General features: G+C 41.7%; 2 protein-coding genes across 11 annotated transcripts in view; both read left to right on the top strand.

The window, feature by feature from the left end:
* Positions 1 to 475: 475 nt before the first annotated feature.
* Positions 476 to 12,444, top strand: eef1db (eukaryotic translation elongation factor 1 delta b (guanine nucleotide exchange protein)). Of its 10 annotated transcripts, XM_065955681.1 has the most exons (10): positions 4,799 to 4,862; positions 6,078 to 7,366; positions 7,730 to 7,847; positions 8,214 to 8,285; positions 9,432 to 9,494; positions 9,873 to 9,960; positions 10,918 to 11,030; positions 11,680 to 11,892; positions 11,995 to 12,189; positions 12,310 to 12,444. In XM_065955681.1, exons 2-10 carry the CDS (start codon positions 6,078 to 6,080, stop codon positions 12,346 to 12,348), a joined length of 2,190 nt encoding a protein of 729 aa, XP_065811753.1. In that variant the 5' UTR covers positions 4,799 to 4,862; the 3' UTR covers positions 12,349 to 12,444. The 10 variants fall into 10 exon arrangements, with proteins under 10 accessions (XP_065811754.1, XP_065811753.1, XP_065811755.1 ...); XM_065955682.1 differs by lacking the exons at positions 4,799 to 4,862; positions 6,078 to 7,366 and adding an exon at positions 476 to 635; XM_065955683.1 differs by lacking the exon at positions 6,078 to 7,366 and having other exon boundaries at positions 4,817 to 4,862.
* Positions 12,445 to 15,939: 3,495 nt separating this feature from the next.
* Positions 15,940 to 27,868, top strand: part of bcar3 (BCAR3 adaptor protein, NSP family member) — a 74,427-nt gene continuing 62,498 nt past the window's right edge. The window contains exons 1-2 of the mRNA XM_065955672.1: positions 15,940 to 16,111; positions 24,190 to 24,365. Of these exons, the coding sequence (XP_065811744.1) occupies positions 24,276 to 24,365 (90 nt within the window). The 5' untranslated portion in view covers positions 15,940 to 16,111; positions 24,190 to 24,275. The remainder of the gene's footprint in view (positions 16,112 to 24,189; positions 24,366 to 27,868) is intronic.

The following is a 27,868-nucleotide window of genomic DNA, read 5'->3' as shown; positions in this document are numbered from 1 at the left end:
CCTCCACCTCCTCTTCCTCCTCCTCTTCGTCCTCCTCTTCCTCCTCCTCCTCCTCCTCTTCCTCCTCTTCCTCCATCTCCTCGTCCTCCTCTTCCTCCTGCTCCTCCTCCTCTTCCTCCTCTTCCTCCAGCTCCTCCTCCTCTTCGTCCTCCTCTTCCTCCTGCTCCTCCTCCTCTTCCTACAGCTCCTCCTCCAGCTCCTCCTCCTCCTCCTCTTTGTTCTCCTCCTCTTCCTCCTCCTCCTCCAGCTCCTCCTCCTCCTCCTCTTCGTTCTCCTCTTCGTCATCCTCTTCCTCCTCCTCCTCCTCCTCCTCCAGCTCTTCCTCCAGCTCCTCCTCCTCCTCTTCCTCCAGCTCCTCCTCCTCCTCTTCCTCCTCCTCCTCCAGCTCCTCCTCCTCTTCCTCCAGCTCCTCCTCCTCCTCCTCTTCCTCCTCCTCCTCCTCCAGCTCTTCCTCCAGCTCCTCCTCCTCTTCCTCCTCCTCCTCCTCCTCCTCTTCCTCCAGCTCCTCCTCCTCCTCCTCCTCCTCCTCTTCCTCCAGCTCCTCCTCTTCCTCCTTCCTGTTGTCACTCACGACTGGAGAAGCACGTTTCATCCACCGGCCTCGTTTCACACCGACAAGACCAACAGAAACAGCAGTAAGTAACGTTGACGCAGACTTGACAGCCTTTGTTTCGTTCTGTCGATGGCTGTTGTGATTTATTTAAACCACATATTTGGTAAATTGATGAATATTCAATGTTGTACATCTTGTGTTAGCCGAGGCTAGCAACCGGCTAACAAGGGCTAGTGCTAATGCTAATGCTAACGCTGCTGTCACGCCGGCTTCATTTTCCGCCCCTCAACATATTTAAACGTGTTTTACACAAAAGTCCAAATGAAAACTAAAGCTGCGGTGTCGCATTTTTAAACAAACAGTGTTATGTCGTTGTCCCATTGAATACTAACCACCTACTTACATCATTTCATCCTAGCTACGTGTCAGATGAAATGTTGCTATGAGGTTAGCATGGCACACCTTCTGATGATGACATCTGTGTCGAGGCTTTGAACTTTACCTTTTTTATTTCATTGTGTAACATCCAGCACGACAGGGTTTTCTGCATTCATGTGAGACGTGTCATGACATTTAAAGTGAGCATGTGAAGTCTCTTAAACAGGATCTGTATTGTAAATTAACTTACACTGATTTATTCAGATTTGGGTTTGAGGATGCTTTAGTCCTGTTAAGATGAGGTGGGTATACTTTAAAACTCTTCAGTGATATTCAGTTTGTATATTTATTAGCTGAACATGTGCCTTGGAAACATTACCCCACTCTTCTTGGGATAATTGATCTACCCGTGATCCAGATATCAACCTCTTGTGTAGGTGAACTCACCTTGTATGGGCCAGTAGGACAACACATCAACCAGCTTATTTATAAAATAAAAAGGACATCAAAAGGAGAAAAGACAGTGGAAACATGGCAAAGGTTATTTGAGGTGACTTCCACAAGTAGTTGCTGGATGAAAATGTGATAATTTGGGGCGCTGGTAGCCTAGTGAAGGGGTTCCCAAACTTTTCAGCCAGGTTCAAATCAGATCTAGGGCTCCTTTCCCCCCCATGCCATTCCCAACTCTCTCCCCCCCCAATTTCTCACTCTATCCACTGTCCTGTCACTAAAATATAAAACCACAAATAAACCTTTAAAAAAACAAAAAAGTGATCATTTGTGGGATAAAACTGGCAGAGACCCATCAATCACATGATAAGCTACTAAATTAATGAACAGGGGATGTTTTTTTTTTACATTGGTATCAACCAATATCAGCCCTAACATTGTCCCATCAGCAAGTAATGTGGCATGACCCGATGTCAGTAGCTGATGGTTTTATGTTGTGTGCGTATTCAAACGATGGCATTCAGTACATCTGACATCTGATCAGAGTAGAGTTTTTTTCTCTGATCTGTTCTGATGGTCAAAATGTTGGCGTTGTTGGAGTCTTACACCGTTATAAAAAACATCGCTATTGGGTCTGATTTTCCATATCGGTGCATCCCTATAGATCAGGGATGGGCATTTGGTCACGGCAAGGGACACATTCAATTAATTCTCCCTGCCAAAGGGCCAAATTGTAGTATACAAAAACGATCAATTATGAATCAATTATTAAAAAAAAGTCAATTATGTCTCAAATTTAACTCAACATATGCCATTGATCAAATATTATTATGGACGTATTTCTGGTTTTCATGATTTCATGGCAGATTTTGTCACATTTTCTTCACGTTTCCAATTAATTGATATTTAAAAATTGACCTGAGGGCCACTTTGAGGATTGATGGGGGCCGCCAGTTGCCCACCCCTGCTATAGATTCTCAAATTTAGATATATTTTCTGTCTTGAGTCATCTGTGTTAGCAAATTGATTATATCTAGGTCCTGCTTTATACCAGTAATTTAAGGATGCCATATTCAGAGGTGTAAATCAATTGATCCATGGGAAGAAACTTAATTATACATCCAGTAACCAAGAAAATCATCAGCATTGATCTGTAATTAAAAATGATCTTTTGTCGCAACCCTCGATACTAAAAACCCTTACGCAAAGACAAAAGAAAACACTAAATTGAAGCGTTGTTTATGTATCCAAAGCCTGACATATCATATTCCTCTGTGCCTCAGATTTCTCCAAAAACCATTAAGCTGAATATAAATTCCCAGACGTAACCATCCTTGCAGCATGCAGACTTTTGCAAGCATGTGCCCCTGAAGTCTGCAAGTCCTCAGGGCTGTCTAAACGGCTCTTTTCTCCTTTGTCATGATGCTTTTGATTTCTGTGTGAAGCACTTTGAATTGCTGTGTTGCTGAAATGTGCTATATAAAGAAACTCAATAAGTGGCTTCCTCAGACTTCCTGCAGACTTCTTGAGTCTACTTGAAGTGCAGACTTAAAAAAAAACGTTACTGATTAAATAGACATGGCAGTGTAATTGTTCTAACTGCTGACCATTTAACAACAAGAACTTACTATGCATGCATACATTTTTTTTTTTTTGCTTGAATCATGAAAGGCAGGAGATACCCCACTACTCCGCTACAGTCTTAAGGCCTCCCTACCTACGTCCTTAAGTCTTGCATCCTAGCAGGCTTGACTTTGTTAGAGTTTAGTCAGCCTTAAGAACACACCAGTGAGCTGTTACACTGGATTGACTCGTTCCTTCATCACTATAAACATGGACACCGTAGTTTATTTTTAGTCAATCCCTACTCACACAGTCCTGCTGCCAGAAATACCTACTAGAGCACCAAATTGGTACTAATGTGCCGCTTAAAATAGCAGCAAGCTGTTTCCTCCTGTGTTAACATTTGCTAAATTTGCTGCACACACACAAATAGAGTAGAAAAGGCAGAAAGCATTCAAGGGGCTTGTTTTTGATTTTTGAAAATATAGAATATCTCCAGCTTTTGGCTGGTTAATGACAGTTTTTGCCACTGGCTGTCCATTTAGATGCGTCTAAAGGGGTGAATCTTCATATCTTGTAGTAGGAAAATAACATTAAAAAATGATCAAATCTGGCAAGAAATTCAGCACAATCATGCATTTTTAATCACAGCAATGGCTCATGGGTTACAAAATGACAAATGGCCCTATAAAGTTTACACTTATATTCAATTGGCCCAGGAATTAAATAAAAATGTAATGTTTTGGGGGGACTTTTTATGCCTTTATAGGACAGTGGATAGAGTCAGAGAGTGGCAAAGGAGCCAAAGGTCAGACTTTAACCTGGTCAACCCGCTTGGAGGAATATTGCCTGGGTCAAACGCACTAACTGATAGAGATAAAGATATTTTTAATGCAGATATTCAGCACAATATCTAAATGTATTATGAACATCTAAACGGCTGCAGTACTTTGAAAATGAATCCTTTAGTTTATTTGTTGATTTAAAAAAATAATAATAGACCAAACAAACCCACACAACAAATGATGTACAAATTGATGTTCATATATCTTAATTCCTTGTGGTCACGTTTTGTTCTTGTAGGAGCATAAACTGCTGCTATGGTGTGCTTAACTGTTTCAAATTACAATAGTCACCCATCAAGCGGCAACCTTCGGTGTTGAAAAACAAAGCCGATGTGGAAGCGCAAAATATTGCAGTTTGTCGAGGGTCCACTTGTCTGCAGAAGCACCAAAAGTCAAATACAAACCCTGTTCAAAAAAGCCCTTTTTTAACCTTCGTCCATTAATATTTACAGTCTGTCTCCCACACATAATACATTAAACAGCACCAACTTAAAAGTCTTAGTTTTTTATATCACAGTCTCTGTGTTTGATCGGCTAATTAGGATCATGTACTTTCTAAAGGACTGCTTTGACAGCCTGATCATTTTCTGTGATGGCTGGGGAAAGTGCAGCCCCAGGTTCCTTCCATTTGACTGGAGAGAAATTGGATACAGTGGAAAACCTTTGGGATGCATCCAAGTTGTTGGTAAAATCGAAGGCTGTGTTATTAAGCACAACCCCCTACAAGATGTTTTTTTATATTAGTCATCATTCTCGACTAAAGGGTTAACCTTAAAAAATCTGTTAGCCTTAGGTTTATGTTGAGAAATAATTAACGCATAGTTTCTTTCCTCTCATGTTGCATTCAGAATTTGACAAGTGAGTATTCCTTTATAACACTGACCTTTATGTCGTTTTGAGTTTTGTCTGTTTCCACTGCTATTTCTAGACCCTTTTTTTAATAAGTGACATTGTTTTGCAAGATGGTGATTGTTAATTTTCTTTCCCAATGGCTTGCGGTTAACTGGATGAAAAGAACGTGTTGAGCATTTGACCTTGATAATAGTTTAAGCTCAACACATTTACAAAGCAAGGTGAGTTCAGAGCTTGAATAGAAGATTTTTTGTCAAACATTTTAAGCAGAAAATGCCTTCCCTGAAACGGTGTCCCAATCTGTGTTCAGTCGTGTGTTGATGCTTTTCAGTGTTACTGCCTTCCACATGATGAAACATTAAGGGAATGCATTTCCTGTATTGCAACAGAAAAGTGAAACACCATTTAAAAAAAAAAAAGAAAGAAGCATGAATCTTGTGACGTTCTGACAGCAAAACCTGAGTTATGACCTCACCTGTATGAGCATGTCGGTGCATTTCACAGATGTCTAAATGTCAGCATGTATTCTTATTAAATCCAAAAAAATGTAATCTTTAGCATGAAGCATTTCACCTTCTTTATCTCCCTTTCATGCTTTTCCCAAAAAAGGGCTGCACAATTAAATAGTGATGTTTAGCCGAATGCAATATTCAAACAAGTTATAAAGTCAAGAATTTACAGCGATGCCCTGGTTGACAAAGTGTGTTCATCAGAGGATAAACATTACACATAACACATGTTTAATAGTGGAAAACCCAACTATTGTCCTCCCTAATCATTTTGCTAACAACTCAAATGAGAATATAACATTTCTTCCCATTGATCATTGTCGTATTACAGACATATCTGTCAAAATACTATATTTTTTATATGATGCAGTCCTAGTCTTGTGCCTCATTTTAAATGCACCGTATGTCAATTCTACCACCAGGGGGCTGCCAATCAAAACGATAACAAAAGATGATGTCGAGGCTGTCAGGGAGTCATGGGAGTGATTCTGTCTTTCCAACTTTCACAATTATTTACCCAAAGTGTCTCGAAAGCAGTGTTGGGTTTCTAAAAGGATTTGTTTGCTTTGATAACACAACTATTATAGGAGCTAGCTGGAGGCTGTCTTTAGTAAGACTCACTCCATATCTGCTTGAAATTCACTCTAAAACCATTAAAAAAAGTAAATTCCATTCATGAAACATTGTAGTTGATATGCATGGCTTGCTCATCTGATCAAATCTTTTGAAGTACTTTCCAGGCCCTATTTTGTAGTGTCATCATCGCACATTTCCAGTACAAATGTTTATTTTTAAATGATGCATTTGCTGTAATGAGTCTAATAGATGAATCCCTTTGTATCTCTTATCCCTTCCTGTGTCCCTCTAACTAATCCAAAAGCCTGTACTTTGTTGTTTTCTGTCTTTATTTCCTGCAACGGATCAAAGATGATGTCTAAGAAGACCTCCCATTGCTCTGCATCGGATCAGTCGGAGCGCGATCAGCCTCCCAGCCATTGTCAGGTGGACAGATCAGCGAATTCGGCACCGGGGTTTAAGATCAAGACCGAGTCGGGTCAAAGAAACGGAGAGTCTTCATCCCCAGAGAGCAGCAGCTTGAACGGAGATGGAAAGCGCAGTGGGAAAAGCCGCCAGCGCCGCAAGAAACGCTCATCCAATTCTGCTAGTCGCCCTGAGGAGAAGGTCGCAAGTAACACCAAGGAGGGAGAGAAGTCAGACACAAAGACCAGTCAGCCTTCAAACCCCCACTCTGGACTGATCGGCCTCCAGTCTGAGTGCGCTAACATCTGGTTTGAGCGCAGCATGTACGAGCAAGCTGAGAGCCTCTACCAGTGCTGGTTGGCGAGCTCTTCAAAAGGGACCACCCAGTCAAACCGTTCGACCCCGGTCCAACGAAAGAAAAACTCAAACTCTCCATCCACCTCTGCTCCGTCTTCCTCAGGACTGTTGTGTCACCATGGCGATCAGATGGCCTGCCACCATGTCGTCCAGAACGTGTGGGTGAACAAAACAAGCTTTGACCAAGCGGAACAACGCTTTGTTGAAGGAACCGCACAGCCATCCATTCCCAACTCGCTGAACATCCCTTCTCCACCCAACCGCTCCATCACAACCAGAACACCTGATGAAGGATATCAATCTTTAGCCCCGACCCCTTCAACCCCTGTCGTCCAACAAGCAGTGGTGACGCCAACAAACAGGCAGTCAATTAACGGACTTCCTCGCATCCCCATCGAGCTGCTGAGGGACGTCTGGCTGGAGAAACCGCTGTACGACCGCGCCGAAGCAGCCTTCTACCAGAATCTGTACGGGAACAACTCCTCCAAACGTTCAAGCGCTGCATCCACCTCCAGAAGTAGCGACCACCCTCAAAGCCTTGTAGAAGAAGAAGAAGAAGAGGAAGAGGAGGAGCAAGAAGTTGTGGTGGTGGAGGAGAAGAGGGCGGTTATGCAGGGGAAAGCCGAAGTGTTCCATGCTCTGCTCCCGATTCAGGAAGAAGAGGAGCCAGCAGAGGTCTCAGAGAAAGAAGAGGAGTCGGGGGAAGGCGTTTGCCACTTCCTTCACCCAGACAGCGAGCGGGTGTGGCTGGATAAGTGGCGTTATGATGCCGCAGAGAGTCGTTTCCACGGCTGCAATGGAAGTGAGGCTGTGGGGGTGAAGAAAGGTCGGAGGCCGGAAGCAGCGTCCGTTGCCTCCATCACCCCACTGAGGGACAAGTATGAAAACACCAGGAGAATGGAGCTGCTTCTGATGTTTCAGTTTTCTTTCATTGGTTTTGTTTATTTTTTTCATGCGTTGAATGCGTGAACAATTTCCCTTTTTTCATTCATTATCTTTCTTTTCTTTGGGTTCGTCTTGGTTCATTGATATTTTATTTCTCGCTGCTCGCTTTCAGTTTTCCCCCGACTGACTGATGCTGTATGAACCCAAACCATTGTTGCATTTTTCCATTCATTGTCACTCATAGTTTCTTTTTGTGTTTAGTAGTAATACAGTTTTTCTTTTCTTTTCTTTTCCCTGACCTCCTTTGTCCTTTTCACACATCCCTCTCTTCTCCTTCCTCGCTCTCTCCTCTGTAGCACCATGTCTTCTACCGACTTTCTGGCCCAAGAGAAGATCTGGTTCGACAAACCTCGCTACGACGAGGCGGAGAGACGCTTCTATGAGCAGGTGAACGGCACCCCACAACCAACACAGGTACTAAACTGACTCAGAGGTTTTGTTTATCTTTGCTTTTTGACCTCTGTTTCAGCCAGGTTCAGGTGAATTTCTCCTCTCCTTATTCTCAAAAACAATCAAATTCTGACATTGTAAAATACAATGGTGTAGGATTCATGTATTATTACTGAGGCCTAACCTGGAGACACTTTCCTAAACTTTTGTTAATCTTTTATAAATATTTCTTGCACTTTAATGAATCTGATTTGAACAAAATCTGACTTGCATTTGATGTGAAGTTTAAATCTTGTTGCAGCCTTTGCACACTGCACAAAAAGAGCAAACTGTGAGCTGAGGAGGGTGAGGGCAAAATGATTCATCAGCGTTGTATTCATTTTCTCTCAGGATGCTGGAGCCAACAGCATTCTGCAAGACATTGCTCGAGCCCGGGAGAACATCCAGAAATCTCTAGCAGGAGTAAGTACAGTCAATTCCCTGTATCTGCCTCTTATCCTGCATGTTCCACTCCTTTTTTTTTTTTTTTTTTTTTTTTTTTTTTTTTTAAATGTCTCAGAGGTTTAAAAAAGGAAAATTTTAAAGCAAAGCATTTCTCTCCTATACCTCTCTATATAAGTCAAAGCTGAAGCACTAAATGTGCTGAGGTTGAACCCTCCTGTACTCATGTTCATAGACTAGTGAGAATATTTGTATTTTTGTAAATCCATTTGTTACCTTTATTAGTGAAGTCCTCAACAGGATTATTGGGAAAACATGGAAGCATGTCTTATGTGTTTGTTGTATCAACTCTGCTGCCTAAAATTGTGATCAGATTCAACATGTTTCAGACTCCTAGTTTGTTACATCGGTTTTTACTAAACAGACATTACGGTCTATCAAACATTTAAATGTAGAGTCAGTACACACAACATCCAAACTGGGCCCCTCCTCATGGGAACATTTCCACCAGAGGCGCACACTCACCGCATGGTTAGCATGCGTTTACAGCTTCCTGAGAACATAACATTTCTTAGTAATGGAAAAATTGATAATTTGGCGAGCTAGCACAAGCTGACCGACTGTGTTTGGTACCTGCTTGTCCACCAAAAAACAGACCAACTCCGTGTCCTTGGGAGAAAACCGACTCAAGGTTCCCCCCCCCCGTGTTTTGGGTGACTTGGTATTTAGCATTACTGTGATTATATGTCCCGCCTTTACCGCTATGTCCGCAATATTCATTGGTTTGAATGGTGAGCAATTGCTAAATTGTATCCACTATCAAATCCCCCTGAACGCTGTTATTGGCTGGGTGAAAACGCATGAATTCCCCGCCCTGAAACGTCTCGAGTCAACCAAAATATGAAAATCCAGGCAGAGGACATTCTTATTTTTTAGGAAAAGCTGCTGACTCTGTCTTTAAGAATACATCGGACATATTTATAGTTGACAAACATCCTCGGGTTATATTAGAGTCAATGTCGGGGAAACACTGGAGACGTTACCATGAAACCTCTCATATCAATGGTGTATCCTCAGTTGTTCTCCTTCAGCATTGTGCACGTCATTCAGTGTTCCTCCCTCCCTCCCTCCCTTCTTCATGCTTGAACTCCCCTCCTACCCCCCCAGCTGAAGTCCACACTGTGTAACAGAGGGTCTGGTCAACCTCCCCTGAGTCAACAGTCCCAGTTTGTAAGTGCCGTCCAAACCGTGTGTGTCCCTGAAACCACCTGGCTCACATCCACGCTCCAGTGTATTACAGTACAACCCTTAGCTTAGCTTTTTTTTTGCCATTAGATGATTTTTTGTGTGTGTGTGTGTGTGTGTGTGTGGAGTTTTGCAAACCCGATCCAAGTAGCTGCTTCTCACTGAAATTGCTGTCAGACTCTAGCCCCTGTGTTACTGTCTGAGGCTGTAGACGTCTCTGAAATGGGACGCTGGCTGTGTGTTTTGTGTTCACTCTGTCTACTAGTCCTGAGTGTGATCAAAAGACTCACTGTGTGATTTGGCCTGCAGATATTGCTCTCATTGAATTTTCTTGATTTTGTTTCTCTGTGTGTCTACCCAAAGCAGCAGCAGAGCAGCAGTGCAGCTGATCAAGGAGAGCTGGTCTGTCGAATTAAGAGCCTGGAGCTGGAGAAACACAGCTTACAAAAAGGTGCCTTTGTTTGTCCACTTCTAAAACTATGAATGTGCTTTTGTTTTCTTTGCTTGCATGTCTAGACTCCTGAAGCACAGGGTGTGTATTTTTAGAGCCGCTATTTGCTTTTTCACACATTCTGCGTTCATTAATTACTTCTGAGTTAAAAGTTCAACATATTTGGAATCAAGATTCTTAAGAATAAGGCTTCATTAGTGTGTGTCAAAGGAAGGACGCGCGACATATTACACATAAGATACAGCATAAATCAAGTATATCCTGTAAACGTCTCTGAGTCATGACTGTCTACAAAGAGTGAGAAGCTCGAGTCCCGACAGTTGTACTGTTGTCAGAGCTGTGTTAACATGGACTGGACGGCCTTGTGTATAAAAGCTGTTTTAGTCAAGGACTAGAGAAAAGAAGAAGAACATACTCGCTGATCATTTGGATGTCACATAAGCGTCTTTAGAATAGTGGAGGTGTCGCCAAACAGTGACCCCTCCGCTATTCTTTTGTTTGTTTTGGTTTCATGCTGGAGCATTCTTCCTTTTAATGATGATTGTTATGAAACTGTTAGGTAGATGGAGTGGTCTCGTCACACACATTTCAAAGTAACAAATGAAAAAAAAAATCCTACATAACCTCGGGAATCAGAGCAAAAGCGAAAGGTTGCACTTAAGTATTTATTTAGTACTTTGTACTTGCAGTCCAAATGAACGGTTAAGTCTGTTAATCATGACTTATGGTCATCAGCTTATTTTCTATGAAGACAAACTACCAAGCCTAAGGAATGTGGACAAAAATATATATCGCAAGATGCTGCAACTGTCAATCATCAAGGATTGAACATAAAAAAAATAACTGACTGAACCTTCATTTATGTTTCATCAAATTTGACAGCTGATCAGAGTGCTTGATTTTAAATGAACGTTTCATCAGTGGTTATGATCATCTCCTTTGTTTCCGTTTCTGTAGTGGTGGAAGACTTGAGGGCCGCTCTTTCCAAACTGGAGTGTCGGGTATCTGTTCTGGAGAATTCTCCTGCTGCGGTGACCTCAGCTCCCGCTCCTTCAGTCCCCTACACAAATGTGAGTTCACACCTGCAGTTTTCATCAAAGCACACATTTGGGGCCCCGTTGTTCAAAAGAGTTAAAACCTGGATGAGAATGATCTGTGCATGGAAACTATCCAGTATCAGGTAATCCATTTTACCTGGTCCAGATAACGACTTTTAATGGAAGCCAAATCTGGATTACCTGTGCTCTAAATGGGACTTCATACTAAATATACTGCCTTTTGGCCAAATCAGTATGTATTAGTAGTGAAGTAAGCAGTTTGGATAACAGACCATGACTGCTGCTTTGAATGTTTTATCTGATATTTACAGCATCTTGGTGATTTTCTTTTTTCATAGGGACAGAATCTTCAAATGTTTTTAATATACAGCATGTTTTATGTCAGGGTTGCATTTCAGCATTTCAATATCAAACTAAGGTTAGAATGTGTAAACATTTCCTCATAATTTTAAAAACCTTGCTTTGTTTGACCTCCTTCAATGATTTAATTTTGTTCCTTCAATCCAATCTGAATACTGCCCTCTGCTGGGATCAGGATTATTTTCAAGATCAGATCCAATCATCTCTTTTTTAACAACTGGGTCCTTGTGTTGAGTTTTATCTGCAGTCCACCACCACAGACCTCTTTTCTAAGAATGTGGTTATATTGAACCCTTTTCAGGGCACAGCCGTCCAGCAGAAGACCAGCGCGCCGGTTAAAAAAGTGGAGGAAGAAGAAGAAGAGGATGATGATGACGATATTGACCTGTTTGGAAGCGATGAAGACGAAGAGGCAGAGAAAATCAAAGAGCAGCGGTTGAAAGAGTACGCCGAGAGGAAGGCCAAGAAGCCCAGCATCATCGCCAAGTCCTCCATCTTATTGGACGTTAAACCTGTAAGTCAACCCTACATTTCTAACAAACTAACAATAAAAAACAGGCTTTATACATTTTACAGATTCTGACACTTTACACCTCTCCTGCCTTATTTTTTTAAGTGGGACGATGAAACCGACATGGCAAAGCTGGAGGAATGTGTGCGCTCCATCAAAGCCGACGGCCTGTTATGGGGAATGTCCAAGCTGGTCCCGGTGGGTTACGGCATCAAGAAGCTCCAGATAGCGTGTGTGGTGGAGGACGACAAGGTGGGAACAGACATCTTGGAGGAGGAAATCACCAAGTTTGAAGACTATGTAAGTTAAAATCCTCTCCATGAAGGAACAAAACTGTTTTGGGGAAACTAAAAGCACATTTGAAATCTTTGCTTTCACATATTGTAAAATTCATGTCTCCTTGTGTTTGGTCTGTTTCAGATCCAGAGTGTCGACGTAGCAGCTTTCAACAAAATCTGATTCCATCACGTCTCTTTCTGTCTTTTTGTCATGCCTTGTTTCTCTGCTGATTGTGTTGACGGTTAAAAACAATAAAAATCCAACTCTTGCACTGAAGCTGTTGTCTGTGTGATGTTTGAGAAATGGTCATGTTGCGTTCTTGTCTTGGTTTTAAACTCTCAATTCAACTAAATATTGAAAACGAACTAAGAATACATGAATAAATGTTTCACTGGATGGACGTTACATCCTGCAGATTCACTGGGATGCATCTCCAGTGATGTTTATTGGGTGTTTCAACATCATACACCCTCTCCAGGGATGATCAAGCCTCCACTTGCATCCCAGCAGCATTATGTCATGGATCACCCCTTTTTCATCCAAAGCCATCTGGAGGTTTTTGCTTCTGCCTCCTTTGCAGTCCTGATGGCCGTTTTCTGCAAGAGCCCTCTCATGCCGAGCAGGGTGTAGACTCTGAGAGAGCAGACTGCAGTCGTCTTCCACCGGATGGCAGTGTGCTTCCTACCCCTCTGTGCCCGGCAATCCTCCAGAAGTCCCTGGTACTTGGCCAGCTCCCTTTCAATGCGGTCTTCCTGGGGCATAGTCGACTCTTACCAGGGCAAGCTGCCTTGAGGCCTCTGTCAGAATGACGATATGTGGTCGCAATGACGTCTCTGTGATGTGCAAGGTCAGCCATTATCTGCCAATCCTGCTTGAAGATGTAGTTTTGTCTGCTTCCCTGCCTTCATGAACATTGCCTGCTGCGTGGAGAGGCAGTGGGGCCTATTTTTTGTTTTGTTTTTTTTCATAATGGAGGAGCTTTCAGCATCTGGTCATGATGCTACAAACAAAAATACTTCTAAAGAAGTTAATTCCTATTAACTACCAATTTCTAATACATTCATCCTTGGAGTTAAGTGGATACTTAACACAATTTATAAAAGATTACTGCACTCTGATTTTGCAGGAGCATTTTGCACAGTGTCCAGCAGGTGGAGATATGCATTGAGGAAAGAATAAAAGCCTCTTCATGATCTGTCATGTGTTTTGTAGTTCACATTGCCAGGAGTGCTGCACATACTGAAAACTGTCACAAGGGGGACAAAAATATACAAGAAGTGCCAAATTTTTTTAAGATGTTGTTGATATTTGTGTGTCAAATATGAACGTAAGAGCTCTTTATGTTTTACTGTGTTTAAGGCATTAAATGGACTTGCCCCTGCTTACCCCTCAGACCTCCTGTCCCCATATCAGCCGGTGAGAGATCTTAGGTCATCAGCACAAAACCTTCTGTCAGTGCTATAGATACAGGACAAGGTGCCAATGGGGATCGTGCTTTTTTAATTGCAAGACCAAAACTGTGGAACTCTTTGCCTCCAGACATCCGTCTCTCTCCCACTATTGATGTTGTCACTTGTTCTTTTCTTTTTTTTGTTGTTTTTTTGTTTTTTGTTTTTTTTGTTGTTGTTCTTGTCTGTTACTTTCTAATGCTTTGTTTTCTGCAATGTTCAGCACTTTGGATCAACTATGTTGTGTTTAAAGTGCTATATAGATAAAGTTGAGTTTATTTGGTCCATAATCTAATTTAATTTAATTCCTTTTTGTGGGTTTTATTGTACGAAAGCCCTTCATGGACATACATCCATATTTATTGTACTCTGTTCTCCTATGATAACCAGTATTGTCCGATTATTCTATCAAGGTCTCGACTTCTTTAAGTGTAATCTTGAGATAAGTTCGATAAAATTGTTAATTTCTTGAGGTTTTGAGAAAACGACTCGCTGTCACTGGATCTCTATCCCTAGTTAATCGGATAATTAAGCAGAGATCTTCAGAAAACAACTGAAATTTACTGCTAATCACAGAAAAACTCAAAATATTATCTGTGAATGCATGTCTGTAGGGCTCCCATAATGTTTTGTTTGAGTACCAAAATTGTTGTCATTTAAAACGATCTGGGGTTTTTCGTCATCTCCCTCCGTCATCCTCCTGTCGTTTTGAAGGATGAAGAATTTCCCATAGAGCATCTTGAGGAGAGAGGAGACTTATTTCTACTGGAGGAGTGTATCCATTCATACCTTTTTGTATCTTCATTCACTGCATATAACCTGAGCAATCCACATGAATATAAGTTGGTATAAGTTGTGTTAAAACTGTTAAAATTACAACTTTAGGACAAATTATGCAGATGTGCTTCACACCTCAGTTTTACAGATGTTTGTTAAAGCATGTTGACCTGTCTTTTACTTCCAACTTGGCCAGGAGGAAGATGAGAGGAGAGGAGCCAAGGAAAGGAATCAGAGTGTACAGAGAGAGAGAAAAATCCACTTGTACAGTGTTTTTGAACATACATGTGGGTAACCTGAGTGTCTACTGACCCACAAAATGTGAAATAAATCTATCCAGTCCTTTGTTTGTGGTCTGCATAAGTCTTACAAAACAGAGAAAAATGCTCCGTTTCAAATGTGCTCTCCTTGTGATGTCACAGTGGGATCTCTGTTAAAAGAAATCCCCTCCCCTACCCTGATATCTCCACCCATGGACTCCACCCCCAGCCTAAAACAAAACTTTAGAGCAGGTCCTCCATTTTTATTCTCGCTACAGAGGAGTAATGTCTACCAGGAAAACTCAGCAGGGGCTCATTGCATTTAAAGAGACACACACACCAAAACGGAGCGTTCTGAGAGAGCTGGTTTATACAGGGTCACAAACCTCCTCTGGTGCTTGATTCATGTTATATTTTGACCAAAGCACAGCACAGATGTTTCATTTAGACCACAGGGGACAGTTTGAAAAGGTGGAAAAGGGGGATAATATGTAGCCTACTCTTTACCTGCTATAATGCTAAAGACGTAGCCTATTTGTTGCACCTGTCCTCATATTTTAAATGGGAGAACCATAGGCGAGAACGAGCAATAGAAAGACACAAATATTATTTAATATTCAGACCCAAAGTTTCTTTTGTACCAGGCTGCAAAGATGTTTGTTTCTGCTTTAAAGTTGGACATTTTAAAAATTGAGGAGGCCCCCAGGTGGCCTTTAGAGGAACTGCAGTTATTGACACCTTAAGGGGTCCTTTAATGGCTCGGGGGTTGATTTTCTCTATAAATCCCTTAAACTGGACACTTTAAAGGGCATTATCCTTTACTTATCTGATTATAGTATCATTCAGTGTTGATGCAAGGCTACAATTAAAAACAAGGAAGTCACCCCATGGTCCCTAAATCAATATAGCCACAGCATTTATGCACTATCCTTTAGTCTACTTATCTGATTGTAGTAGGGTAAGGGTTAGGGGTCATTTCATGTGGATATGGCTACAATCAAGAACTAGGAAGTCACCCTTTGGGACCCGGATTATTTTGCAGAAAAGGAGGGGGGGGGGGGGGGGGGGGATTCTGACTAATTATAATTGCCTTGATTTGCATCTTTCTGCCCTCCAGCAGACCAAGTTTATCTCGGTCCGTGAAGGCAGCATCTCTCTCTCTCTCTCTCTCTCTCTCTCTCTGTCTCTCTCTCTCTCTCTCTCTCTCTCTCTCTCGCTCTCTCAGTGTTGACAGGTAGGCTGCATGAAGGTTGAGTTGCGTTGCAAACCTCAGCAGAAGTGTCGACTGCGACTGAAGCTGATGCTCATTGCACGGATGGAAACCGGACTATCACCTTAACCTGCGTAACGTGCCTGAACTATTATCAGCGCTTTAACTCTGCATCACATCTTCAGCAAGTGTGCAGCGTGCACGCAGAGACGCTGCACGGGCTCGGTGCCTCTGCAACCCCCCACAAGGTAAGACTTATGAGCTTTTTTAAAACAGCCTTTTGACATATTTGATACTTTTTTATTTCTTGGAGAACAATGAAGAAATGCCTAAAACATGCAGACTGTCGATGCCTTCACCTGGGAGGTTGCACGTTGTTGCTGTGAAACGATGGAGGAAACTTGACTTCAGATTCATTTTTAATCAGACCACAAACTGGAGCATACGTCCTAAAAATTAGAGCTATATCTTCTCTTCCTCAAGGAATTTTAAGAAGATGCACTTTTGTACCAGAGTCCTATGTTGGAAAATAAACTGCATGAAATAGATCCAACTTTACAGAGAATACATTGAAAGATAATGGCTATTTTTGCATTTTAACCTTTTGGGATTCATGTTGAGAGAACATTTTAGCTAATAGTATCCCTCTTCTCATTGGGGCACCATAGGGCCATGGTTCTCCTCACAGAAAAACAGATGTTTTTCAGCTGTATTTTGGTTTACAGTATGTGCTGAAGCAAGGCAGCTCCCTGAGGAATGCCCTTACCTCAGAGCTGAGTCATGTAAATTATACCTCCCTTCTCCTTCTTCCCCTCATATCTGTGAGTTGTTATCACCAGGCAAGTTACATTTGATGAAAAATTGAGACATTTTCAAGCATAAATTCATACTTATTCTATAACATAAGTGCAGAAAATAACCAAATATTATAAAAGTTTTAGTTAAAAGTGTGATTAAATGATTAAAACACATTGCAAATATGTTGCCAGACTTCATTGCAAAGCTAAGCACTCTGATAAGATTTTTCAGATTCTTAAAATGAATTCAATTCCATACGAGTGATGACAAGCTAGATTATTATATGTATTTCCAACAAGCTGTGTTTTACGGTGCACAGAAACATGTTGGCTCACAGCTCCTGGAACATATTTCAGTGATTGGACCAGACGTGTGTTTTTGTTTTTTTTAAACCCACACAATCTGAACTGAATCTTTATGAGAATGATCCTCAAAAGATAATAATAATAATTAGAGTCAGTCTAGTGATTCAAACAAAATGAGAGTTCTTTAAATGGGAAACGTATAGCTTTATTGGGGATAAATTACACCACCAAAGTGTAATGTCCTTCGTTCCTTTCTGGCTTGTATAATAAATGCAGACACATGTCGTTAAGTAGCCAATAAAACAGGGGAATGTGCCTCTAAAGGGGGCATTGTAATCAGTTTTAGTTCAGAGAGAAAAATGCAACATCCTGGAGGTAAACATCCAAGCTGAATGAAAAGTGCTGATTTGATGGTGCTGTGTGATACCAGCTCCTCCGCCTGCAGCGCAGACACAGTGAAAGTCATCTTACATTTCACACAAATAAGATGTTTGCTGCTGTGTGGCTACTTTACTGCAAGCCCAGCCATGCTTGATATGCACCTGTGTGGCTGAGCAAGAGAGAAGGAGAGAGAGAGAGAGAGAGAGAGCTAGATGAAGTTGTCAAAGCCACAAACCCCAGAGGCGACGGTTTCATCTCTGCTCATTTGTGCATCAAATGCAGAAGGCTGTGAAGTGTCTCTAACTCTCTATTAAAGTGTCTGAGAGGAAATTGCAGAGTAAACGGATGGACATTTGATGGGAGGATTGTAGGAGGAGCTAAGAGCAAAAAGCAAGTGAAGACACACGATAAGTTTGTAGGATTAGAAGACAGGAAGAAAAGCAAAAGGGAGAGGAACTTCTTGTTGCAGAAAACAGTAGTTATCCAGTCTCGCCTGATCTTCTCTGAGTTACAGTATACCTGCAGAGAAGCAGCTGTCATATCCCAGCTGCTTCTCTGCAGGTATACTGTAACCTTCAGGTGAACACACTCAGACAGCTTCAGACACGTTCTCCAGGCGAACGCACGACCACAGGGAGAAAATGATATCGCACCTCTGACAGAGGTTCATATTTACGCCTCAGAAACAGTTCAGGAGAGGTCACAGAGCATCTCCTAATCGGTAACATTCCTGCAGTCCTGTAGTTGGAAGTCAGGGTTTGATTATTATTACGCTTTTTGACTTGATGATGTTTGGTGCAGCTAAAAAAACAAAGAGTGTTGATATGGCTGTCGATACTTGATGCCTCAGGGCAAAGTTAGCATCTGTTTTAAACAATTCTAATTCATGTTCCTAAATAGTTACAGCAAGGAAGGACTCGCTCACAGTCAAGATTCTTGATTGAGAATACTCTCTCTGAAACGTAGAGCGGTTGAACAGAAGGATAAATTATTTCATTTTAGTCTATCTGGGACTTTCTTCAATGCGAGGCACATTTCAGCAACAAAGTCATTCATGGTGCTTCACACAACACATCATAGGCATCATGAGAGCATTTAAAAGTTATTACAACAGAAGAAAAAAGAAAATACAAAATAAAAACAGCTAAAACAGAAGCCAAAATATAATATCATGAGGTAAATGTTTGTTGGAGTAATCCCAGGATTCGCCTGCAGAGGGAGCTACATGGATTGTCGTGCAAATCATGCGTTAGTTCCCCGGATATGAAAAGAATTTCACAAGATGGATTCAAGCCTCTGAGTATGACGTTTAAGACCCGTAGAGGCTCTTTTCTCCCAGCACTGGAGAGCAGTCCTCCGGTGGCAGCCCTGCAGCAATCTGCCCCCGGAGTGCTTCCAGAGAGCTGGGCCAATCAGAAGAAAGTGGGAACATGTGGAGGGGGGACTTAAAGACACAGCATCTGAAACCAACCGTTTCAGGCAGAGGCTGAAATTGAGACTTTTACTGACGCCAGTATTAAGGAGGTTTTTAATCCGCAAATCATGCGAAGCTACTCTACACGTTTCACGGATTGGACAACATGAAAGGTGAAAATGGGGAGAATATGGTAACTTTAAATTACCTACATTTTATGGGACAAATGGCCTGTCTGCAGCGTTGTATATCCTAACTTCTGTGCCAGCCCTTCAACCAGTTACTCAACAAAGGGACCATGCTGACTGCCATCTCCTGTGGCTAATACACTGTTGACAAATACTTCATACAACCTCACTTAAAAAAACAAGCCATTCCTTTAGGTTTGGTTGAGCCATATGTGCTAACTTTTTTTGCACTGACCTCAGGTGGGATGAATTAACTTGGGTTGTTATGCATCTATGTCTGTTCTTGATGCACATGCTTTTGTTAGTCCATCCATTATCTTTTTCATTAGCTTTTCCCGTTCGGGTCGCGGGGGTGCTGGAGTCATGAGGAGAACATGCAAACTCCACACAGAGAGGCCCCTTTCCCACAGGGATTCAAACCAGGAACCTCCTCACTGTCAGGCGACAGCGCTAACCACTGCACCGCCATGCAGGAGACCTGAACTAACCTGGAATATTTGTCACAGTGACCTCAGACCATAACTCAGTTACCGTCTTTGCATAGCGTCCTTCATCGGAAACAATCAAACATCCAGATGCCTGGATCTGTCACAGGAGCTGGAAATGGCTGAGTGGTGATGCTGGTGTTATTTTTGCAGCTTAATTCAATTGGTTGGATTGTGTCAGTGTAATGTGATTGGCAAAAAAGGGGACGCCCTTGGACTACAGAAGGCAGCCAATAGAGGCATTAGAGAGAGACTGAGGGAATGGAAAAGTCCTCTAATGCTGTCCTGCATGCTCTGGACTTTAAGTTTGATGTTTGCCATAGTTGTTTGGGTATTTCATGCCTGTCTGATGTCAGATATCCAGGCCTGTTTAGTGAGAGGGATTCTGGAATTGGCCAATTTATATTCTATAATACAATGGACACTTTGACAGTGCACCAGAGAAATGTGGTCATGGGAAAAAAGCTGAGGTCAAACCAGCAGGGATGAGAGGACATGAAGCTTGGATCTGACCGGTCCGGAAGAAGAACCCTCAAGGGAAACTCTGGGTTTAGTCTTCTGGATCGTGAACTTGTGTACTGCTTCTCCTGGGAAAAATCGTTCCTCTGTGCTCCGTTCCTCTTCTACTCATCAGTGCTGACCTCGTCTCTTTTCTCTCGTCCTCTCAGCACTATCGGGAATATGTACAAACCATGTCCTTCCACTGGAAACAAAAAGGAGAAAATGCTAGTCTTATAAAAACGTGATCACCAGGAGGAGTTCCATGTGATGAAATCTTTCTCAAAGGCCATTTTTTGTAGCATCCCGACAGAGTATTCGCCTGTCTTATGAGGACTAAGTGTTTCTTTCTTTTCCAGGAAAAGGAAATCTGACATCCCCAACGGACATGCAACTAAATGAAAAGTTTTGTTTCATAGCGAGCAGCGTCTTAACATCCTTGAGCTGCTTTCCTTCCACCAAATCCAACACACATTTTCATTAGTTTGTCAGTAAATGTTCTCTGATCTTTCAGAAGTTTTCAACCAGCCACATGGAACAGCCATTGGAACTTTTTACAAGACGAACTGCTCGCACTATCAGGGACGAGCTTCAATACTTTAAAACGACAAACAGCTGCTAAACACCCTACTTAAATGCATCATCTGGCTCAAAGATGCTGGAAGCTTCCTTAAATCTGTGTACAGTAGACCGAAGCAGAGCTGTAGACAGACAGGGTGTTCCTGACTCAGCTGCAAATACTCCTCAATTAACCCCAGTTGTTTGACTGTAAGATTTAATGGCTCATTTTTATGGTTATCATATGGAGTGCAGTGGTGAACTGAAACCTTTCTCCCTGTGAGATATCCCTTTTGAATTAGTGAAAGTGAGACCAGGCAGTTTGACGTCCTCGTGGTGGCATCAAATAGAAGAAGAGATAAAGTGATTTCATGCAAACTTCACAAAGCACACTTATATTACAATTCAACCTTAACAGACGGGAAAATAAAACATAGGAAATACACGTTTTCAAAGCATTTTATCGCATCTCATGCACAAAAAAACCCAACGCCAATAGGTGTTGCAGCGATGGAAGCGGGCAAGAGAACTGGTTCAGATAGAAGTGATTGTACCCGACCTAAAAATCCTCTGCATGTTTCTAATACGCTCCACGAGCAGAAACGTGCTCAAACTAAGATCAATATTGGAGATGCTTTTGAAAAATGGAGAGAGGTTAGAAGGCAGAAAGGTTTACAGACCGATGCAGAGCTGGCTAAACACTGAAGCTTCAGTGTCCAAGACATGGCAACTGTTATGGACATTTTTCAGTGAAGTGAGAAGAAGTTGCAAGGAGTGACTGCACAGAGTGTATCATGGTGATCAGTCTGTAGAGAAACTCAAATGAGAGAGACCCTGAAGACTCCTTTTATACATGTCAAGGAGGAAGCAATTTAACACAATCAACCTAAACAGAAGAAGAGCATGAGTCCATGCATTCATCCTGGCAGTTCTTGAAATGTCAGACAGTACTCAACAGAATTATTTTAACACATAAACAAAATACATTTTTCCCATTACACAACCAGAGTAAATAAAATATTTGGATGCATGTCCGCTTAGAGAGCCTCTGTACTCTTATTTTATCTGAACTTTGATCACTTAAGTTCTAATATTCTTCTAAACATGATAGGAGGTGCAGTTATCTTTGCAAAAAAAGAAAATACTTTTTGATTTTTTCTCCTCTAAGCTGAGATGAGTCAGGGAGGTTTTAAGTATTTACAAGCATCACTGCAGCTTGGGGTGCACACTTTTACAAGGTGACTTGTCTGGGTGACTCACTCCTTTCTTCTTTTTTTTTTACTCCAGCTATGATGTTGCACCAGGACTTCTAGTTTTGCTAGTCTTTTCTACACACTGGATCTGACCCTGGGTAAAGACTGTTTGTAGTTTTGCCGCCTCTTGTCGAGTGTAGATCATCATCATCCGAGTAAACATGAGGAGAGGCAAAGCTGAAACTGTGATAAATTCATTGTACAATATTCTAACAGTGGTATTAAATTAGATTCCAGCGGGAGTGACATAGTCATTCTGCTGCTTGGTACAGTGTCTGTAAGCTCATTCCTGGTGGGACATGGAGGTCAGTCATCCTCCTGGACGACCTCCAGATCTCCATTAGGTTAAAGTAAAAACGCTGTAGGACGCTGACGGGAGTCCATATACTGTATGAACGACTACTTCTCTAATCTACATGATGACACAGCCATGGAGGAGATTGATATGATTGAAGGAGGTGTGTGTGGTGTGTGTGTGTGTGTGTGTGTGTGTGTGTGTGTGTGTGTGTGTGTGTGTGTGTGTGTGTGTGTGTGTGTGTGTGTGTGTGTGTGTGTGTGTGTGTGTGTGTGTGTTGTGGGGTCTAACAACCTTTAGTGACAGCCAGTGACATCATGTATATCTCTGTGACATCACTTAAGTGATTGAGTGGGAGTGGGGCTACCGCACGTGCTCAGTCACACACATGAATAGTAACACACATACACATGCACACACACATGTGCATCATGACAGTACACCCCCTCCTCCTTACATATATGTGTGCAATGCCTTTAATAACACAATGCAGTGTGGGCTTCCTTAGTGGGCACAGGTCCTCATCCTGCTGCTTTTCTTTTTCTTCTCTCATCCTGCGCTCAACTTCTTCTATTCATTTAACGTCTCAAAGTTACCGTCATGTCATAAGCATCACCGTGAGGAGTCATGAAGTAGTGTGACACGTTGAGTCAAATTGGCAGGGAAATCTGTCAAGAGCGATGTTCCAATAAAAAATAATTGGCACCAGACATGCGCTAATCATATATGACATGAGTTAGGACTGCTTTATGACCTTTTATCAATATTTCATCCCATCCCTAAACTCAAGTATGAGTGTGAGCTCCACATTGACCTTCACACCTCTTCATTATACTGTTAGGATGCCTTCAAGGACAGATGTATATTTCAGATCCCTCTACGAGACGTTTCTCAAACACTGAGTAGTTTCAGATGCTCACATCTTACTTTATGGTTGATAGATTACATTATTCAGCACAGATGTCTATAGCTGGTCCCATGGATGGGTTAGGATGGATAAGGATTTATTTTGATGGATTGAAATCAGAAAACCAAGTCGATCAAAATCCGATCCATTCCTCGCTGTTCCCCTGAGCTTGCTTGTGTCATATCCCTCATAATTCGAGGTATTCACCTGTGATTTTTTTTCTATTTGATTCGGTTCTATCCAGTTCTGTGTTTGCAGGTACGCTGTAGACAAATAAAATGTAAAAAGAAAAGACACTTGACCTTTTTTTCAGAAAAACGCCCCACTAATAGTTCTCATAATTTAAATAGAAAAGCACATTTCAAGAGATAAAAGCCCGATAAAATCCCGAATTTCCCCTCTGGGGATCAATAAAGTACTATCCTAGCGGTTATGTGGCGCGCCCTATGTACAGAGGCTAACAGTCCTCGTCGCAGCGGCGGTGGGTTCGAATCCGACCTCGACCCTTAGCTGCATGTCATCCCTCACTCTCTCCTCCCAACATTTCCTCTCTTTAGCAGCTGTCCAATAAAGTCAAAAAGGCCCAAAAATAACTTTAAAAAAGAAAGAAAAGTGAAGGAAATTTCAAAATAAAATGCATTTTAATTTTCAGAATAAACACACATTGTTGTGTTTTTTTTCCCGTTTTCTTATTCCGCAGTTATCCCCTCAGTTATGTGCTGTTCATACTTTCCGAGCTTTATCTCAGCATTCAGGCTCCGTCTGTATTCATCATTTCATCACCTCGTGTTCATGTGTTTATATTGTGCATATTTGTTGCCGTAGCGATGGCCCAGGGCGCTTCTGAGTAAATATGGTTCTAGGTAGTAATGAGCCCGGGTGTTTGGGTGATATCTGCTCCTGTTCCCAGTATCTAGCTCCATATTCGCTGAACGGTCTGTTTAGTGTTTCTTGTCTCTATCTGGACCGACGGCAGATACAGACGAGGTTTGATTTCTCCTTCTCGGTATCAGCCTTCTGTTGACACTTAGGCATCGTCACCCTCGGGTGTTTACAGCATTAAAGAGTCTGTAATATTGCTGCTAATCGGCCCGTAAGACTGATAAAGGTTCTTGGCTACAGAACGGCCTTGGTGTGAGAAAGTCGTTTCAGCGCAGGGCTTTTCTGGACGTTCACTGTAGGCTGGTTAACAGGTTTTAAAAGTCATCTCCTGTAAAATGATCCATTTCTTTTCTTTGTTTCAGGTTCCACCTAAAAGGAGAACTAACGTGTGTGAGTGCCCGTCTGTGAGTGACTCTGCGTTCATGCACGTGTGTGTTTATGTGTCATCATGAAGCATCAGTCTATCTCCCGGTGGCTGAGCCAGCTGGGACTGCCGCAGTACTGCACAGCGCTGGAGCAGGAATATGACGGTGTGGAGGTAAAAACAAAAAAACACATGAACACACAGAAACAGAGAATAAATCACTGATTTATGTATACCCTGATTGTTCATCAGGAAACTCTGAAGGAGGTAGTCAGTAGACCTAACATACCCTCAAAGTTACAGGAGCAAATTCCAAAACTTGGTAATTAAAGGTCAAAGTCAACTTAATTATCCCCGAGTGGCAACTTGCTTTACAGCCAGCAGTGAAATAAACCCCAAGAAAAAGCACTGAGTCTCTCCCAGGGCTCACTCACACCAAGCAATCCATACAGTGTCTAAGCACGCTACACCCCTAAAGTCCAGTTCATCTGACTAGTGTGAGGGGGCAATCATGCTAAAGCCCAGTATGGAACAACGTTGCTTCTGTAAGAGCGCCCTAAAATGACTGAAAATAAGTTGTTCTTTGATGGGCGGACTCCGACTCCGACTTTTTGTGAGTCCCTCTGTCTTGTAAACTATCACTCTTATGTTACAAAAGAAAAAAAGGGATAGGCGGGTAGATAGGATAAGACGCAGAAAAGATTTCTCCTTGGTATTCTTTGCGTTCCTGTTGTCCACACTTCCTTGCCGCTGAGGTGGAGAGCGCGTAGCTGACCTGATTGACAGGTTGGCGCGGGGTAACGGTTCATCAAGAAACTTTAAACCCGCCTCAGCTCCAGCTCTCAGCCTGTCGTTAGGTAGACTGAAAGTTAGGATGAGATCGATGGGACTCCAAAGCCCCCTTCAGGAACAGACGGGTGACATCACTCAGGCTTCATCCATTAATATTTACAGTCTGTGGAAAATATAAATAGAAACTTGATCACAAAAGAGAAAAACAAATCATCTAGACCTGACATTTGGGGGAATATTAAATCTAAACTGAACCTGGGAAAAATCAAATGAATATCATAAAGTCCAGTTTCCAGTCAAAGATTTCTGCCTGCTCTAAATAAAAAGAAAGTGTTATGAAATGTCTTCTGTGGTGCAAAAAGCATCGCTGTGAATTATTTACCTCTGGATTCTTTCTATTTGGAGTCTGCACATTAAATTTTAAACCGTCTTAAATGGTCCAAGTCGATGAGGGGTAAGTGCAAAAATGTGTTTTTGTAGTTTGGATGTACTGACCCTTTAAATCCTTTTTTTAACAGGGTATTTCAGTAAAATGTTTCTATTCTGGTAACACAAACGGTCGTCATTAAGAGTGTTTCCTACAGCGGTGTAATAAAACTCCATTAGCCTGAACACACCGTGATACACGGCCGTCCTCAGTCGAAACGCGACGCAGCTATTGGCTGAAAGAGGAGATTGATTCACCAATCAGACATGAATAATTCAATGATGTCCTGCAACAGTTTACCCAGAATGCATTGGTGTCATTACCAGAGGCAATGGAGAAAGCTTGCAGAGAAGAAGGGGAAGAGGGTAAAGATAGAGATTCAGGTTTATTTATAAAGCTCTTTACACACAACACAGTTCAAAGAGCTTTACAGGAAACACACACACAAGAAACAAAACGATCAGGGTGATGAAATGTGTTGATATAGGATTTATAATAACCAAAAAAATGTCAATAATGATTGTAGTAATATAATTTCATTACTATAATATTAGCACTACTCTTAACGCCACTACAATAAAATCAACAATTATAATAATTACAGTAATTACACTGGTAATAGACATATTTTATATATATTTTAACCCTCATGGTGTCACGTTTGTGGGGAAAAAAAAGAAGAGCAGGACCCTCGTGCAGAAACCAAAAATATTTATTCAAACACAAACAAAAAAGCAAAAGGCAACAAAAAACGTACAAAGATTCAAAGTCCAAAAGAGGAAACAAGAGGGAAGGAACACTGAGACTTTTGCTGCATTCATGTGGTATCGGACACATCAGAAAAACAAGTTTCCGAGTTGTAAAATGCACATGAACACCTGCTAAACAACTGGAAAAACTCTGAAAAGAATGAGGTGCCCGACTTCCCGACTTGACGCCAGAATCGTCATCACATAGGGGGAAAATATGTTTTGTTAATGTTAACATACTTTTTTTAAATTCAAGTATTGCACATCAACTTTTTGCTCAAATGTAACTTTGAACAGATCTTCTCCGGAGCGTCAACACACCCTAACCCACCCGAGCAGCTTGTGAAATACACAGAGGTGATCAAACACAGGTGAGACAAATGACACAGGTGAAGACAATCAGGGTAATCAGGACTGGAGGGAAAACACACACAGAGGCAAGAAGAAAGTACAAGACAAGAAACACACTAGACCAGAGAGAAACACAAGGATAATGAATTACAAGAATAAAACACTGAAGACTAAATTAGGAAACCTGCCTGCTTGGTGCCATTTTATCAAACAGTACAGAGACGGGCTAACTGGCTAGTACCGTAAAGCCACACCTGCTGGCCCGCTGCCAAACTTAAACATCGTGCTATAACCGATCTGTGGACATGAGAGAGACGCTATTCTCCCTGTTGAAAGTTGCTGTACTACAAGATGGACTTTGAAACAACAATTTTAAGGTGGAAAAAGTAACATATTGTTCCTTTAACTTCCGATATAAACACTTCTATTTAACATCTGTGTACAGGATCAGCCTTCTCACTTTGACTGTTCTCCATGCATCATAGCTGTATAGCTCTGCTCTCTTTTCTCTGGATATTAAAACAACAACATCCAGCTCAGTGCACCTCAGCCATTCTGTCTGCTCGTTATCACAACAAACCCATGAAACCAACGGGGCCCACATCATCAGTGTAACCAACAGCTACAGGAACAAAAAGAGTCCAATGACTCGTTCAGTGTGGCGAACAGGATATATGTTTGGACTGGATTGTGAACTGCAACATTTCAGGATAGCAACTTTGACAAAATATGAAGCTTAATCTACAGATGAGGTCCCGTTAAAGTGATCAAGTGACATGGTCCGACATATTTATTTAATGAATGCAATACATCTTGTTTGACACTGCAGGTAAAGTGACTGAAACCTTTTGTCTTTTCAAGGTTTGTTTAATTTTTTTTACCTGCTGAGGGAAAGGGTGAAATGATCATTTCATCCCACCACAGATGGAAAAGTCAATTATTTTCACAATGAATCAATATATTTAAAAGTCTATTTGATATCAACATGTTTTGAAAAATTCCAGTTCCATGTCCTAACATCACACGGGCATTGGATCCTGAGCAGTGGGCGCTCCCTGTCCTCAATGCATCTGTTAAATATTTAATTCTCTGCTCTGTGGATTTCAGTTTCCCCTGCAAAAAAAATCCAAATATTCCCTGATTTCTACAATAACCTTTTGGTGGCACCAAACAGTGCAAATTCCAAATACTCTTCATTGACTGACTTGTTAAGAAAAGCAGTATATATCAGTAAATCAGAACAAGTGAATGTTTGACACATTTAGTTGAAAATTATCTTGTTACAATGTTGTAGTGAAGTCCCGGTGCAGAACATAATCTGGAAGTTGTTCTGGTAGCTGGAGAGGTGTCAGGGCACT

Source organism: Labrus bergylta, chromosome 6 (genome assembly GCF_963930695.1).
Source record: "Labrus bergylta chromosome 6, fLabBer1.1, whole genome shotgun sequence".
Lineage (NCBI taxonomy): Eukaryota > Metazoa > Chordata > Actinopteri > Labriformes > Labridae > Labrus > Labrus bergylta.
This window is presented reverse-complemented; position numbering and strand designations above follow the sequence as displayed.

What these genes read in the sequence shown, in the direction of transcription:
- eef1db (XM_065955675.1), top strand. Translation starts at nt 5,976, where the DNA reads ATGAATCCCTTTGTATCTCTTATCCCTTCCTGTGTCCCTCTAACTAAT. An exon ending in TCCAGAAATCTCTAGCAGGA is followed by an intron (nt 8,286 to 9,431) that starts GTAAGTACAGTC and finishes CTACCCCCCCAG; the next exon opens with CTGAAGTCCACACTGTGTAA. An exon ending in CTTCAGTCCCCTACACAAAT is followed by an intron (nt 11,031 to 11,679) that starts GTGAGTTCACAC and finishes AACCCTTTTCAG; the next exon opens with GGCACAGCCGTCCAGCAGAA.